Source organism: Fusarium oxysporum, chromosome IX (genome assembly GCF_013085055.1).
Source record: "Fusarium oxysporum Fo47 chromosome IX, complete sequence".
NCBI lineage: Eukaryota > Fungi > Ascomycota > Sordariomycetes > Hypocreales > Nectriaceae > Fusarium > Fusarium oxysporum.
Window position 1 is genome coordinate 2213744 of NC_072848.1, and position 16823 is coordinate 2230566.

The 16823-nt window shown below is 48.8% G+C and overlaps 6 protein-coding genes across 6 annotated transcripts; 4 read left to right on the top strand and 2 right to left on the bottom strand.

Annotated features, from left to right (window-relative positions):
- Positions 1–485: 485 nt before the first annotated feature.
- FOBCDRAFT_323083 (uncharacterized protein) lies at positions 486–2712 on the top strand (the record flags this gene model as incomplete). The annotated part of the gene is made up of 4 exons (XM_059612092.1): positions 486–1109; positions 1163–1334; positions 1396–1484; positions 1539–2712. 4 exons carry the CDS (start codon positions 486–488, stop codon positions 2577–2579), a joined length of 1926 nt encoding a protein of 641 aa, XP_059465843.1. The 3' UTR covers positions 2580–2712.
- A 1797-nt stretch (positions 2713–4509) lies between these two features.
- FOBCDRAFT_298642 (uncharacterized protein) lies at positions 4510–6386 on the top strand (the record flags this gene model as incomplete). The annotated part of the gene is made up of 4 exons (XM_031190336.2): positions 4510–4953; positions 5060–5121; positions 5177–5382; positions 5428–6386. The coding sequence occupies 4 exons, from the start codon at positions 4510–4512 to the stop codon at positions 6384–6386; spliced, it is 1671 nt and encodes a 556-aa protein (XP_031034321.2).
- Positions 6387–7148: 762 nt separating this feature from the next.
- FOBCDRAFT_279402 (uncharacterized protein) lies at positions 7149–7457 on the bottom strand (the record flags this gene model as incomplete). The annotated part of the gene is made up of 1 exon (XM_059611562.1): positions 7149–7457. One exon carries the CDS (start codon positions 7455–7457, stop codon positions 7149–7151), a length of 309 nt encoding a protein of 102 aa, XP_059467848.1.
- Positions 7458–11522: 4065 nt separating this feature from the next.
- FOBCDRAFT_279403 (uncharacterized protein) lies at positions 11523–11945 on the top strand (the record flags this gene model as incomplete). The annotated part of the gene is made up of 1 exon (XM_054706883.1): positions 11523–11945. The coding sequence occupies one exon, from the start codon at positions 11523–11525 to the stop codon at positions 11943–11945; it is 423 nt and encodes a 140-aa protein (XP_054562858.1).
- Positions 11946–12419: 474 nt separating this feature from the next.
- On the top strand, positions 12420–13945 carry FOBCDRAFT_144654 (uncharacterized protein; the record flags this gene model as incomplete). Its single annotated transcript, XM_031190338.2, has 2 exons — positions 12420–13221; positions 13275–13945. 2 exons carry the CDS (start codon positions 12420–12422, stop codon positions 13943–13945), a joined length of 1473 nt encoding a protein of 490 aa, XP_031034323.2.
- A 469-nt stretch (positions 13946–14414) lies between these two features.
- Positions 14415–15373, bottom strand: FOBCDRAFT_231677 (uncharacterized protein). The gene has a single exon (XM_031190339.3). The coding sequence runs from the start codon at positions 15168–15170 to the stop codon at positions 14577–14579; it is 594 nt and encodes a 197-aa protein (XP_031034324.2). The 5' UTR covers positions 15171–15373; the 3' UTR covers positions 14415–14576.
- Positions 15374–16823: the final 1450 nt, after the last annotated feature.

Here is a 16823-nt window from a genome sequence, read left to right on the forward strand (position 1 = left end):
AGGTGGTACTAAATTTTTGGTAGCCCACTTTGGTCGTGTAGCTGTGCATCCCGTACCTGAGCTGAGCTGAGCTGCATCACTTCTATTGAGTCACTCCGCTCTCGTCTCATCTCTTCTCCCTCCCTCTCCAACTCACCATCACAACAATCACCCAAAACAACATCTTTCGGGTGGTGATAAACAAACATTTCCTTTTTATTATATACGCAAACATCATCCTCCTCTCTTTTTTCCAACTCGTATAAATCACTGATAACAAAGAAGAATATCCTGCTTCTTCGGGCTCTTTGCCCCTTGCGCTCACCCAGCACGCGTCGAGGTGATTCTCTGCAAACTTAACTTTGTTTTTCTCTTCACCTCTTCATCTTTGAACATCGCAAACCCCCTTTGCAATCCTCCTTTGCTTCTCACATTTCCAAACATTTACTCCCCGGCCCTTCTTGTTTCCCTATCACAAAACTACACTCCGCTGCACTACAGCAATCATGGGAGGCAAGGCCTTCGCTCACGCGGATCCTCCTCTGGAGACACCTCGAATGCCTCACGCGGCATATCTTGAGGCTAAAAACACGGTCATTCGACGGCTAAGTGAGAAATTTCACTGGATTAATGTTCCGATGGAAGGTCCCGGAAAGAAAGACCACGGTGACGTCGATGTCCTCGTATGCGACATGAACGGAATCGATATCTTCAAGGAGAGTGTCCTTGATGCCATCTCTGATGCCCTCGGCGCTGAATCCAGAATCATTGAAGGTGGTTCTAGTCACTTCGCTGCTCACTTCGCTATCCCATGGCCCGAGCATATCCCTATTCCCCAGGCACAGGGAAAGGCAACTCTTCTTCCGCCGATTGTGTCCATCACTCCTCCGTCTCCTCCGGGCCTTTCTGCTCGTTCTTCTCTTACCATCACTCCTGGAAACCTGTTTAAGCCTTCTGGCGCTACTCCTACAGTTCCTGCCCCCAGCAATACCACTGACAAACCTCCCCTGGACTCAACTTTACCTTCCCCCTTCGGTCCACACCCTAACCCCCTCGGTTCAAACCCTGCTCTCTACATCAAGGAAGCCTCTGGTCCTGCCGAGGAGGACTCAAAATCAAAGGAACAAACCGTAAGTCGATGTCCACTTGTCTGTCCAGGAGTTAAGCTTATATTGGACTTTAGGACGCTGCAGTTGCTGATTCACAGACCAAGCCCTCATCCAACGATTCTGATGGCGTTAGTATCACCTCTTCAGAGCGTAGTCAAGCATCTGCTGCAACGGCTCCTGTGACTGGCAAATGGGGAACCATTTCTTATATCAAGAGAAAAATGAAAACCGGCGGCTCGTCCTCTCGTAAGTAGCTTTTCCTTCCCGAACATCCTGTTCTTACTGGTCAGACTGCTAATATAAATAGGTTCATTTTCATTGTCTGCAATGTTCAAGCGTGGCAAGTCAGGCCGAGATTCTGTTGCATCAAACTCTACCCGCGGAACTCTTGAAAAGGTATTATCATGCAAAGACTTAACCATGTTGACTATTCTCTGACGATAAACTCAGATCAATAGTTCCTTTTCAGAACCTGGTGCTACCCTTCCAGCTGTCACTGGAACTGGACCTTTCAAAATCAAGAGAAAGACTGTCCCAAAGTCGATCCTGACTGATAACCCTTTTATTCCCCTCCCTGCGGGCCCTGTCCACGATAACCCATTCCGAGATCCTCCCCGCGTCTTCATTCAGGTTGACGTCCGCTACTGTCTTTCCAAGAAGCAAGCTAAGTACTTGCGCTTCTTCCAGTCACACGGCGACTTGTGGCAAATCCTGGGATCCATCATTCGTCCCTATGGTCTTACCGTGGACGACAAAGGTCTTCACATCCGGGTGCCAGAAGGAGAACTGATCAACCGTAAGAAAGCTAAGGTCCTACTTACAAGCAAGCCCGATGACATCCTGATGTTCCTTGGACTTCCTGTTGCTGAATACTGGCGTCCCTTTGCTACCACCGAGGCTATGTTTGAATACATCATCAAATGTCCCATGTTCTCTTTGCCTCGCTACAGCACCTTCGAGGAAGAGATAGGTCTCGGCACTGCTAATGATCGTCGCCGCATGGCTTCGCGTCCTGTCTATCGAGAATGGACGCAGGAGTTCAAGCCTCGCCTCCGAGAGAAAGGTCTGTATTTCGAGAACTCTTTGACCCGTGATGAAATCAGGGAGAAGGCTTTCAATACTTTCCCGATAGAATCTGAGTACCACACCCGAGTCCAAGGATTCATCCGGGACCAACAAAGACAGGCGCTCCGGAAGTACATCAAGTCGCAGGTCCCCGGAGCGGAGGACAACCACCCCGAGGCTGTTAAAAGACGATCCAAGACAATTAAGGCCATGTCCTCCATCGTCCTTGACGGCATCGATGCTTCCGAGTTCGGAATCTCCGCTCCGTCCTACCTTCTCCGGGGAAACGGGACTTGGGACATGCAACGCACCGAGGATTGGATCCGTACCAAGGTGCACTTCGTCGGCCGCTACGCCAACATGAGCGCGGCAGAAAAGGAGAAGTTGAGATCAGGAGCGGCCAAGAGGAGGGAAGAGCGCGGCTAGGGTCGTCGCCGCCAAACTCTCAACGATGTCCCTGAGACCCAGTCCGAGGAGCCTGAGCCACTCCCGGACCAGCTCCCCCTGAGACTGGCTCAACTCAACCTCGGCAACAGCAAGTAGACTGGCTTGCCAACCCTTCTCCAACCCTCAAGACCACCGGGTCTTGAGGCTAACCACAAAAGTTTTGTCCAAGTTTGCAAAGTTATGTTCAGCTTATTCAGATCGATATTTTCATGAAACTAACTGTTCACCATAGTCCATCATATTTGGCAATTTTCAACGGTAGTCGATCGACTATATACGCGGCGCACGTAATCTATTTTTTTTCTTGGAGCAGTCGGGGCCAGACTGCTATTTCTTTTCCGGGTGAGAGGGCGGCCTATATAGGCGGAAAAGTGTATATACCATTTGCTTACAATCGGAGTTTGTTTTTGGCACCATTGTCAGTGAACCCAAAACTTGTCTCCTGGTGATCTGTGTAATCTGTAAAGCTGTGATTCTATGATATCCTTCATACTGTCGGTGTCTTTGTACGCCTGATTGCTATTCTGCATGAAATGCGTATCACCAAATTGTGTGACAGCAGGATAGTTTGATATCTGTCACTTTGTTGGCAGCCTGGGCTCACAGGGGCCATGGGCTTTGTTTTCAGTAAGATACAGTGGGTGCCTGAGCAGTGATATTGTCTTTGTACCTGTGGGGTGCAGAGCCCAGATAATGCATGACCTCATCACGCTTCACCCAGCTGGAACACTCCCCATTATCTCTCCAACACTAGCAGTTGATGCCTCTAGGAGTGGTCCAATAGAGTCACTGGGCTACAAGGTACTGTTAATTCTGTTTCCAAATTATATCCCATTCTTTTGCTGTGATATTACGCGAGGGTTGGGACCCCTTTTCCCACAGATTCAGCATCGAAAATCTAACGCCGAAGCGCGAGCTGGACGGGTAAGCCTCTCCCGATTTCCTTTAAGCAAGTCGTCCCCGAACCCGATTTTCTTCCCTCCCACTCCTCCCTTCTCTCCTCTTTCACTTCATCTTCACCTCACCTCTTTGGGTTCACGACATTTCCCTGGCAATCTCTACTGGCGTTTACTTCTTAGCCGACGGGATATTTATTTAAATTCTCCTCTGCATTGTTGGGCTGCACCGACCTTCTATCCCCATGGTCGGTCCCCTTTCAAATTCCATTCAGCCTCAGTCCTCTCTTGCCATGCTTTCTTGACACTTGAAATCTGCAAAACATCAACATGCCGAAAGGCCTCTTTTGTGGAATCTACATGAAGGGCCTTCGCCTGGGTAAGTCCTTGCCATTTTCCCTCTGCTTCTTTGTTCCGTCTGCGGGCCTCGTCTTCCCCGGTACAGGAAACACCTCGCTAACTATCTCGTGCTCTTCGTACCTTAGCCTCGATATTGGCCACTGCCACGTTCAAGCTACGATAAGATCTTCTCCTTCGTGAAACATCACCCTCACATTCAATTCTCCTCCAAAGGTATGTTTACTTGCTTGGGATTTTTCGTCTCCTCATGGCTAGTATGAGCACCTCATGTTCTTACTTTTCACTATCGTTCTCAACTTTTCTTCCTCTCGAGAGCAAACGTCACGAAGCCTCACCCGCACCTCAGTTCTTCTGTCTTTCATTTATGCACCTGGGCTACCAAGGTACCTTGAACCCCGCTGGAGTGGAGGATGCCAGTTTCAAGCTTTTTCAATCTTGGCACACCTTGAAACCCATCCCCCTTCCCTCGCAAACATCCGGCTACTTAAGCGTTGACGGCTGCAAGGCCTGATTATTGACCTCTTGGCAAAGTCTTCTTTCCTTATTTATGCCTCCTGATCTTGTTTCCAGTCTTTCACTCGCCAAGCTAACCTTCTTTGATTTCCAGATATCCCGCGCTCTTCTGGATCCTGAGCTCCGAATCCCAAGACAAAATGCCCCGTCGTTGGTTTTCCGATCGGCTCCATCACGCCTGGGGACTCGTGGCCGGTCGCCATGGCCGGCAAAGGGACCAAGGAAGGCAAAGCCCTCAACACTATGCGGAAATTGTGACTGCTCCCGATCAGAGCCCGGATCGGGCCAACCACCTCCGTCGAGGCGCCTCTCTTCCAGATCTCCTGACCTGTGCCACCCTAGGTGGTATTGCCCAACCGCTTCCTCTTGATAGTGAAAGCCTTTGGGATGCTCCGACACCTGCCCCTTCTCCTGTTCAGTCCCAGTCAAATGGCGCTATTGGTCTCGGTACTTTCCTCGGGGAATTGGAAAGAGAAGCATCCCGTGAAGACCAGCATTTTATCCCAACAGCTATTATTACGACTCGCGACACTGGATCCATCGGTACAGGAATTGAGGATCAGCCCTGGATGCTTCCTGGCCAAGTAAGTCTCACTACAAGCCTGACCTTGACAATGGATGCCCCCTCTGATCGTCAAATCTGTGGCAACACAAACATTTGTCAGTAATATGAGCTGACTATGGAAATAGGATTTCTTCCCTGAAAGTCAGCCGACGGTTCCTGGCCATCTGAGAACCGGGTTATTTTTGAGGTATGCCCGACATTCGCTTCTTCCTTCTTACCACGCTAATTGTGACTTTCTACAGCTCTCAACCGAAACATCGCACGCTTGAGCCATGCGACTGCTGCAGCCCAAAGACCTTGGCCGGAGACTGGCGAGCCTTGACTCCCGACCCTCTCACGCATACCTTTACTCGTCACGAATCTTTGGCATCGTGCTCTGAGCTTCGCGGCCGAGACCATTCCAAGTCCCAAGACAAAGCCTTTGCGGTCCCTATCAGTGTTATTACTAGTCAGCCAGGCTAGGGGCACCTGCTGCAAACATACATTGCCGAAGTTCACAGCGATGTCTTTGCCCTTCTACTTGAGGTTCTCGTCTCTCCGAGCGGACTGATTGGCCAAGAAGACGGGCTTAATCTCCCGCTGTTGCTTGCCACGTTATCATATGCTCTAGACCAAGGCATGACCCGAGAGACTAAAAAGCTCAAGAGAACTATTGATCGATACATCCCCCTCCGCATGTTCCACCACAATCCTCATACCAACTCACCTCGTCTGGAGTTTGAGTATTACGAGTTCCGTTCCGAGGAAGTCTACCGGGCCTGGCTAGTAGTCTCCAAAGATGGGAGACTCCGTGAATACCTCTCTCCCAGTGAGGCGGTAACTCTTTACATCTACTTAGTGCCTAATTGGTGGTGGTCTAACTGGATTCACGACTACGACGAAAAGTTCATAGAAGACACCAACATTGCCTGGGCCTATATCGAGGGCGCCCCTGGGAGTCGGTTTGAGCAAGTCTTTCAAAGTTTCTTTAGCCGCACACGACTTGGATTGCATTCTTGGGTAGGAAGCGCTGCCCTTAGTGGTGGAGACCAAAGCTCTGTGACTAACACCAAGTCTCAGGAAGAAGCTTTACAAGGATCCGGCAACCAACCAGACGGCGCTCTCACCCTCTATGGCGTCCCGTTCCAGGGAACTCGGAAGGCACCGCATCAAAAGCACCCTCCAGTAAGCGGAGGTGATTTGGAAGAAACCCTAAGGGGATTTCAAGGGGGCCCAAGCCAGTGGGCTCTCGATGCACTTTTCACTGGCGGTGCTAGGGAGATTCTGGATGAGTCGGTTCAAGATGGAGTTCTCACTGGTGTGCCTGACGGTTCGGATTACGATCAAATGCGTGGAGATCAAGATGTACCTCGTATTGTGCCTCCTGTGGCTGTATCTGACATATCTGCTAGTTCAGAGCGAGACATTCGTCGAATTCGCAGAGAGACAGCTGTGTTACCTCGGGTTGATTGATGGTTATAGCTTATATGATGTGTCTCAGCGAGATATATCATGCCAACAAATTAAACACATTTCAAATAAAAGCAAACTTTCAAGGACATGTTGATCCAGTTTCGCATCCGTTGCCTATCCCACGTCCTTAGTATCAGAGTTGTGTCGTTGGGCTTTTTCCATATTTCCCTGTTCAAGTTCTCGATCATCTCATTCCCAGAACGGCTCGGACTCACCACATCGGCAAGAATCACGAGACCATATCAGCAGTGTTCTGGAACAACAACAACAATCTTGGAGGTCGGAAGCGAGCATGGTCAGAACCACCTCGAAGTACCACTTCTTATGGGACGCAGGATATTGATGTAAATTCTGTCTTCCTTCTTCCATCGTAACTCGCGCTTGGAAGTTCACATCAGTCCCCAGCACGTTACAAGGGCAAGGCACCGTTCGCTTTGACTTTTGATCTCGAACGGCTCGAGGAGCTGGTCAATATCCTTGTTGACTAAATTTCATAATGCAAGACACAGGGGGAATATGGAATCAACTTTCTCTTGTGTTTTTTAGTGTCTGTGGAGTCTTCTCATCCATGACTGTACGTGCAGAGCTGATGTATCGTGGGGTTCTATATAAGCTTTATTTATCTTTGCTACTGATTAAGTTCAGACACAGTACTATCTACCAACCATATAATTCTTCTAGAACGCCACCTGCACCATAGATCATTCTATAATCGGGCATACCGCGCCATTTTGAAGACTCGTGGTGTTCGCTTACTATGCTTTACGCTGTCTTATCATCAGCTCCATACGCCTTCGTCACGACAAGCCAGCATATTACAAGATCTTGTGATTCTTGGTCATGAATCTTATATCCAAGACAAGACCTCACCTCCCAGTACTTTTTCGTCGTAGGAGCAACTGGTGCAGGCTCTGGTGCCGAACGCTCCTCGACACTGTCTTTCCAAGCTGGCTTCAAACCATAAGACGGCTTGAGAAGATGTGATGGGGGCAATCCCTCATCTGCAATGTCAGCGCCGTCATAAGCCGGGCCGTTGATGTAGTTCCAGGGACGGAACACACACCAAACCATTGTCAAACATAATGGCTCGATGATGGATGCTAGTTTCGCCAGAATATCTCGCTCTTGAGATAGCTCAATCGTGCGCCCATATAATCTCAAGATGGTCTCGATCGTCAGGGACAAGTGAGAGTGTTTGTAAGTTGTCGGTTGAAAAGACCTTGTACTCAAGGAAGCAGTTCAGAGTGTCGAAGTCTGCAAGAAAGTGGAATAATCGTCACTCTACATTGGTCTTCTATAGAGCGGCTGAAGACACGCGGGCGAGAGAATGGTTCAGTCGGAAAGCGGTGCAAAGCGGGCGTGAATGTTGTTAATCACCTGTAGCTGATCATAAGGTCGGCTTCGAGGGCCTATCTCGTCTCGGCTGTAGGTTACAAAGTCTGTAGTTGCTGACTTCATGTTAGCCTCTAAGCTGTAACTTGTGGGTTGCATGTTCGAGGGGGCAGCTCGTCGTTCTCACTGCGACAGACCATGCTGGCAGACCTCTTGGGTCATAGGGCCAAAATCTCTGACCTCGAAAGAAATAGTTGCTGGTATTTACGTAAAGACATAACTGATCCGTGCGGTTCCTGATTCTGATATTCCTGATGGACTTCGGACCGGAAGGCGACCTATCGTGATGGAGGCTCAAAGGTCGGGTATCTTGCCCTGCCAGTCCCAGAACTTCTTTTTGATCTGTACATTAGTTGCAAACGAAAACTTTGATGAGGGAGGCCAGAATGGTAGAGATCCCAGTCTCTGACTAATGGCTACTCGCCTCTTTTGGCTTGGTCCGTTTTGGTCGAGATGGCTCATGTAGTGGGATTCTCGAAAGCGTGCCTGCTACTCAAGCATCTTCAGAGTGCACCAGTCTCCTGCAGGACTTCGTATTACTCTTCTCTTTATTGTGATTGTTGTTGGGTTTGGACGACAGCCAGGGTCATCATTTACAGGTCATGGACCATCCAGATCGGCCCGAGGCGACCTGGGCTTCTTGGTGCTTGTGGATCGGAATATTCTCAAGGACTTGGACGTCAGGGGGCTGTTAGTTTCTATGCAAGTCAGCAGAGGATCTATGAACTCATAGGTTTGCACAGCTCGTATGGAAACGAGGTCGAGAGCAGATAGAATGGCTCAATAAACCCTTCCTATTCATATACATGCTTAGAGGGATCTATGTCGTGACATCAAGTGGCTCACAACAGTCAGCACGCGTAATTTTTGTTTGCTGAGTGATGTTGTGGCCTGACTGTGCCAAAGTTCTATGACCAGGAAGATAAGTCCAAGGAAGCAAGTGTCACTTGCTAGCGTGAGATCGTCGGGCTTGAGGGGGTCGGATACCCAGACAGTTCAGATTACCAAGGGAACGCTGTGATCATCATTGCTCCATGTTTTCTTGACTGACAGATAATTCTTGGTGTTGCAAGTGTAGAAAGAAGGGGTTTTGACGATACTAGCATAAAGGAATGTGCGGGCTGTTAACATTTGATCCCGATTGCAAGCGTCCCGAATTTCGGAATTTACAGGTCACTAATTACTCGATCGATTGATTGATTGAACACCCTTTGTGTCACAATTAACTGATGCGTTCAGTTCTTCCAAATTGATAGGGCTCAATGGTCAAGTTTTGCTGGATGAGTGCTTCATGAATATAGGGCTTACGAGCTCCCCCACCTACCACAACCCACTACCACAGATACGGTGAAGCGGAACATATCAAATCACTACATACACGCCACCTCCAGCACATTCGTCCTGCTGAGCTGAGAGAAAGCACTGCTTACATACATCTAATGTATCTGCATCAGCACTCCAGCATCCATAATTGATGTACTGGTGGGTCGCGTCCAGCTCCAGCGCGTGCTTTGGGCTAAGCTCAGAGAATGTGATGGTAGAGATTACTTACTGCTTTAGGCTGCAACGAATCGGATGCTCCGCATCGGTCACCCGAAGGTCACTTGACTGATTTGGGGATAACGTCGAATACGGGGAAACCGGCCACACCTAGAAACCGGCCAGTACAGCAAAATTCAGTGGATGCCTGAGGCCCACATAGACTTTTACCATAGTAAAATCCCAGGTGGCCGGTTTCTAGGTGTGGCCGGTTTCCCTGTATTCGACGTTAGACCCTTAATCGACCTAGTTCTCTTAACACGCGACTGACACTTTTTCTTGATTGGTTCAGAGCGAGTCGCGACCTGCCGCTTTACACTCGCGCTGTACACCCACGGCCAGTTCGCGGCCGTTCCCATCCATCCATCCATTCCCTTATATGAGCGCGCTCAGATTCCACCCAAAGTCGGGTGAGTGTTAATATTTTCGGTATAAAGAATACGCAATTCCCCTCCTGGCACTACTAGCATAGACAGACAGCACACTCAATCCTTCTTTCATTGTAACATGTCGCAGACTATAATTACACTGTCTGTTACTCAAGAGGTCCTTACCCTGTCGCATAACAGAGACTACCTCTCTACTATGGAGCATAACTTTGTTCAGGAAGAGGTCAATGGCGGTCTAAATGAGTATAGTGACAGTAGTATACCCACTCCTGCATCGTTTCAGATATCGCTAATTTCTCGCTTTACTACAGCGGATCGTCCTAAGAATCTTAATGTGGGTTTTATATTTAAAAGCGATATCGATAAATGTAACATTTAGCTTGCTGCAAGCCGAAGTATAGGAGTCAGTGGCAAACAGTTTGCTATCACATTTAACCCAGCTTCTACCGCAGTTATTATAAGAAATCTTTCTAGAAGAGGGATGAAGCTTAAGCAGTAAGGTAACCTACCTATAAGACTCTATATACAGGTAGTTCTTTTTGCCAAATATACCACCACGATATATCTATCCGGCATAGAGATATATATATCATCTAAACCTTAGGAAGATGGTAAGCATACCATTAAGTATAGTGATTTTCTTATTAAATTTACAGCAGCAGAGCTTAATTTTCAGGCACTACGCCTACAATCAACTGCCGGAACGCAATTAACAGTAAGCTTAATCCTGAACCTGTATACTTGAACTAACCTACAGCTAGGATTTAGATCATCTGGACTCATTTACCAAGGATTTTATTAACAAACTAGCGATATTATCGCCACCAAGCTTTACGGGAAGCATACCACATAAGCAAAGACAGAAGGCAATATTCTTAAAAAGCTTTAGCATATAAGTCTAATCGGATCTTAGAAATTAATATATAACAACTGACTTCATAATCTCCAAATAGGACAACATAGTTCAACTCATTCATCTAGTAACTGATAGCAAAGATGGACCCCAACTTATCATGGAATATAGCTAACTTAACGCCAGTGAGGATATAGCCAGGTCCCTTAGCACCAATTGCGCTATAGGGTTTAAAGGACCCAAGAGCAGCACAGTAACCAATCAAGCGACAGTAATTTCAACCACCAAGCTTCCTCAATGCATTTTCTAGTGATTACATGAGATCCAAAGTTAAGCATTCCAATATCGCTGATTGACGTGTTTTCGGTCTTCAACCTCGCTCTATGCTGTCCCATTCTTGTTCATCGTGGCCATTGTTTACCTTCCCCTTCAGCTACTGCTACGTCGGACTTAATAGTTTTGGAAGGAAGCGTTCGCCGAACAGGAACACGATCGCTGCCTCAGCAATCATGACGGTCAGGACAACTGTTCCTGCCCGAATGTAATGCGAAACTGGGTCACGTCATCTCAACAGTCATCGTAGAAGTCGATGGAATTGAGCAGATACAGTAATGACGTTTCTCAAATCGCGTCTTGTCAGAGCACATCATGTGAATAGCCTTGTGATCGCTCCGAGACTCTGGGTTCCTTTGCTGGGCTACTTTCGGTTACTGTACTTCACTTGATAGGTCATGATACATTGCTTTAGTATTGTAATTTATTCGCTAGGTCATGATACACCGCTGCCTCGTCGGGCATGGCGATTGACCTGTGACGCGCAAACTGACAATAAGACGCTGAGGAATCTGTGATTTGGGTAGGTACTTGCCATCTGGGCAGGTACCCCGCGCGTTGGTATTGACGATTCGCGCGTTGGTATTAATGATGAACGATTAGGAAGTTGACAGTTGCGAGCGCCCCATGATGTCCTTCCTAAGCAGCCGTGTGCGCGATGTTCCTGCTGTCTTTGCTCTCAGTCTCCTGAATCGACGGATACTTAATATCCCCAAGTCCCCCGTCCTCGTTCTTCTTTTTCTTCTCTTCATCGACCATCAACCCAATGTTGTGAGCAACTCTGCCCTTGCATTTCGCCAGATCTTCCTCTACCTCTTTTCACCATATCAGCGGCTAACATGCTTTATTAATAGGTCCCCTCGAAACCGCCGCCGCTCCCTCCGCCTCGCCCTCATCAACGCCTACCGAGCCCAAGCCCAAGCCTACCTCGTCTGCGAGTCTGCCGCCCGTGGCCAAGCCACTTTGGAACAGTGGCAGCGGGCCCTCGCCCGTTGGCAGGAGGCCCAGGCCTGGATTGTGTGGCTCCGCCGGCAGCAACTGGCCGGCCTTTGAGCTGGTAAGTCAAAATGTTTTCTTTTTGTCAATATTTCCTTTTCCCACATCACTGCCCTGCCAGCGAAGCTCTCTTAAGTAAGTTGAGTGGAGGCGCCAAGCGGCCCAGGACGACGATCGAGCACCTTTTCGTGGTGTCCTGGATAAGTAAGCCGAAATGGCTGAAACCAAGACTCGATCATTGCACAAGTTGTTTTGAATGGTGATGATGGTGATTGATATGCGTATGACGAATATGCCTTTGCTCGTAGCAATATCGTGAGTCATCATTTAGACCTTCGTTAGTTTTGAATAAGCTTTTCTCAATAAATTTACAGTTTCTTTAAAACATAATGACTCCTCTGCTTTCGGTGACCTTGTCGTTCTATAAAAGGGAAGCTTGTTCTCCGCTATGTTCTGCGAAACTCATCTCCCACACTGACCCAAAACGCTTGTCCAAAACTTGGACATCCAAATTTACCAACCGAACTAGAGATGGCCAGTCACAAAGGTTTCTGGGGTCACCTACCTCCCGAGATTCAAGTGGAAATCATTCGTGTCTTGCCAAGTGTCGGCGGGAAGTGCGGTCAGCTTGTAACCGTTTGCCGAGCCTGGCAAACGATCCTCGAACCGCTTAACTTTGCAGAGATCAGCCTGACAGTACCGCGCCTTGTGGACACCAAATCCCGAGACATTTTATTCGGAAAGAGAAACCTCATCCGCTATATTTGGTTTCGTGTAGAGCTGAAGGAGTATGATTGCATTCGATGCTGCAATGAAGACCCCGACTTGTGGGGCTTGGATGATATCGATAACCAGTTTATTAAAGATGCGTTTGAAGGCCTGTTTACGATGCTGAGCGTATGGGAGCCTCGTGGTAATTTGGTCCTCGATATCAGTGTCTATTCGCCTAGTGACGATAAACACTGGTTCAAGTACCTAACTTTCCACTCAGACACCGATCGAGCCGAGTGCCCGCCCGAATACGAACGAAACGACCCGGCTCATGGATGGATTGACGGATGCCAGACCATGGCCCCTACCTGGATCGCTACCGAACGCGTATTTGATGAGATCATGGGCGAGGGACCTTTCGGCGACGAACCACCCGAGATGGAATGGTGGAGGAGTCTCCCCTTGGTACCTGTTGTCGGTGGCGTGCTCTTTCGCCAACAAACTCGTAGACGATGGAAGCCAGTGACACTTGCGAGCATGTTGACACGTTTCCCGAACATCAAGGAACTTTGTTACGAACCTTGGAGAGAATTGGGCATGATTGAGACCCAAACCGACGGCTGTACGTACTTGGGAACTTAATTCAGTTCATGTAGCTGCTGACTGACCTCACAGGGACTCAAAATCTAATCGAATCCTTTTCCTCGACACAATTGTGCAAGCTGACCATATTCGAGAACTTCAACGAGTCTTACCGAGATAGATGGCACAGGATGATACGCTTCCCATGTCCCGCTATCAGAGTTCCGAATCCCTCCGTAAGCCAAAAGCTTGCCCGCGCTAGCTTGCATCTTAAAACACTATCCGCCTCTTTCATGGTCGACGCCGGTGACTTCTTCGCAGCGCGTCAACGCTCTTGGACGTGGGACATGATGACGTCACTTGCGCTGACATCAAGTACCCTCACTAACGACGCGAACCCCGTGGATATAAACAACATGCTCCAAAGCGCCGCAGCCGCTGCCCTCAAGATGCCAAGTCTGGACACAATAGAGATATGGAACGGTAGACGAGGTTTGGCAATGGTCTTTCGGTACGAGAGGGCTCGAGATTGGCAACCGGCGATCATCACCATACGAGGGACGTGGGAGTTTGAACTGGCGCCTGCGGTTAGGCGAGCTTGGGATGCGGTCGCTCACGAGGAGGTCCTCGTGCAAAGGTCGTTGATCGATTTGGATAAAATACGAAGCCACGGGGATGCGATCCGCGAGTTGGGATTGTCTGCCGAGGTTGTTCGACCTGTCTCGCTACAACAAATCCTGATCGAAAATCGGTTTCAGGCATGAGACTATACGACAGCTTTCCTCGCGTGGTTGTGGGGAGCCTTCTAGTCTGCCGGTCGGAGATTTGCTAGGTAATCGCGGATGCTGCTCTGGCGGTCGATTCAACGGCGCTTTCGCTCATAGATGCGTATCAGGGCTTGAGAGTGGGTATTGGGGAACGTGTGGGCGCTCGGGTGAGGGTATTCAGTGAGGTCGTAGAGGATCGGTGGAGTGCACTCGGTAAGCTCAGTCGAGGAGGATCGACATTCATGCATTGGAAGTTTGCAGGACAAAATCCCCTGATTCATGATTTGCTCTTCGTTTTGTTTGTCATGAGCTGCAATAGCTATGAAGGCGGTCAATTGAATACACTACGGACTGTTGTTCCTTGACAAATGGAAGAAAGTGTTGGAGTGCGACCGGTGACGGGCTAAAGAGTAGACCGATGGTTGTTCTCCTTGGAGACATCACATACAATGGCAATTGACGAATGTTGAAAGAAGCAAATAAGTATTGAGTATGTACTCTATCCAGGTTCTATGACCCAACCAAAACGCTATTATAATGAATAACTTGTCATCCTCTAAACCCAATGACCTCAACCAAGAGGTTATGCAAAAATATGTGCTAGAAACATTCCATCATAAGCCAGAATTTACTCGTCGGGCTGGACCTGAGAGTACAAGCAGCCAACAGGCTTCTTAACCTTGGCGGCCTTGACAGAGAAGGGAAGGCAGTTCTTGTTACCGCCGGGGTTGTCGATGCTGTTGTAGACCCAGACAGACCAAGAGGTCTTCTCGAGGTTGTCTCCGTTGGGGCAGGCAACGAAGCTGGAACCGTCGAAGGTGAGCATGCCGTCCTTGTCGATCTTCCAACCCTTGCGCTGGCCGTTACGGGGCATGGGCTGAGCGCCAGTGGTGTAGCCGAACTTGCCCTGGCCCATGCCGGAAAGGTCGACGTAGGCCTGCTGGCCAGGGTTGCCGACGGAGTAGAGCCAGAGCTCGTCGTTGTAGAGGTGGAAGGTGACATCGTTGTGGTGCTTGCCGTCGTCACAGCTGGCCTCCTGCTTCTTGAGCTTCAGCTCGAAGGACTCCTTGTTGGCCTGGATGTAGTTGAAGTGGATGGGGCTGGCGGAGCGGAGGGCGAGACCTTGGAAGAAGGTAGACTTGGGAGTGCTGCTGGCCTTGGGGGCAGCAGAGACGACGCCAGCGGCGACGAGGGGAGTGATGAGAAGAGCCTTGATCTGCATGTTGGCGGTTGTTGTTGTTGTTGGTGGTGGTGGTGGTGGTTTAGAGTGGTTGAGAGTTGATTGGGTTGAGGTTGAGAGTGTGAGTGATGAGTGAGTGAGCTAATGTCGAAAAGAAGATAACATCGATAGTCTTATATACACACTCTCTCCCCTTGTTCATCTTCATCTCGCATCGTCATATCTGAGAGATCGTCTTCGGCAGTTGCCTCAATAACGGGCTCTAAGCCCCAGCCCCAGTCCGAAGGTCCGCGGTGAGGACGGCATGTCGCCCGCCTCGCGGAAGAATAAAGAATACGAGGTGTCTCCACAGTCCACTATAGCTCAACAATTATCTCCCTGAAATAAACCCACTGTACCCCATAATGCATTGAGAGCTCAGGCGGTCGAGCCGAACAACCCAGGTCCAGGCCCCAGAAGCGTTGCTAGACATGGCTAAAATCGTAAGGGTCAGGCCAGCCAACGCCAACGCTAGGGATAACGGCAGCCCAAGGCAAGCCACCCGTGACCAGAGCCCAACCCCAGCTATTGAGCTCTCTAAAATTAGCAACGTCCAGCCTTTTCTAGAACCTATCGTTCGATGCCGAGGCACTCAATCTCGCCCTAGCTAATGCGTGGACCCTCCGTGCTTGACTACAGACGTCATAGTCTCGATTCCTAGTGGCCCAAGCTAAGCTAAACTGACCATCTACGATGGCATTGGCATTAAACTTGTCTCTGGGCCATTGCCACAAATGGAGCTCCTCGTAAATGCGAGCTTCTTCATGCAGAGACACGTTGCGATATTTCAGGTGAAATACTACATCTGCTGATTGATGCCGAGTTCCGCTATTCTGTTGATGTTGATAAAATTCGGAAAAGTTTCTTCATAAGGGGGCGGAAGTCTACCCGGAAATAATGGCCTATGCTAAGGCTCTAGGTTAGGAGCAAGAATATTCCGTCATGATCAGTCACTCCAAGTGTGCCAAGATCAAGCCCCATAGAATAGATTCTCAACATGGAATGTTCCTCGCAGAAATGTATCTATTTGTGGTTGAGCATGAATAGGAGAATGGCAGTTTCTCCACTACAGTGACGGTTAATAACATCTAAGGTTCAGAGTGCCATATATCGTGAAAATACAAGGACGTTGGCAGTGGGCAACGGTCAGTTTCAGCTATAGTGCCCCAGATTAAGAAGTCCGATCCTTGAACTTTGCTCTTGACGTGGTATTCCAAGCACCTGATCTGCAAAATCTAACGAGATTGGACGGAATAATACGAGGTCCAGTGCCGATCAGCCTGTATTCAACGACAAAAGTTAACATGACGTTGTCACCATCTGATATCATTGATTGAGTCCCTTTTGTGTGAAGTGACAATCAAGTTTTTAACGTTGCAGTATTTCAATGACAGACGCTCATCCTTCAGTTCGAATAGAACGATGCTGCTAAAATTGGTGCTAGCTAGTGTTGATCCGGCAACAAGTGCCGTGGCTGGTGGATATAGTTACAATTCTGCTCGCTATGCTGAAGCGTAATCAACATAATCAAACCCAACTATGCTTTGTTCGAGAATAGCTCGCTCAACGTTCAGAGCTCACTGCCTCACTTCGACTATCGTCGAGCAATCCCAAGCTCAAGGCACAGCCTTGGCCGCAACAACATAGCCGTACATA

Coding starts and splice junctions, on each gene's coding strand:
- FOBCDRAFT_231677 (XM_031190339.3), bottom strand. CDS start 15,170: ATGCAGATCAAGGCTCTTCTCATCACTCCCCTCGTCGCCGCTGGCGTC.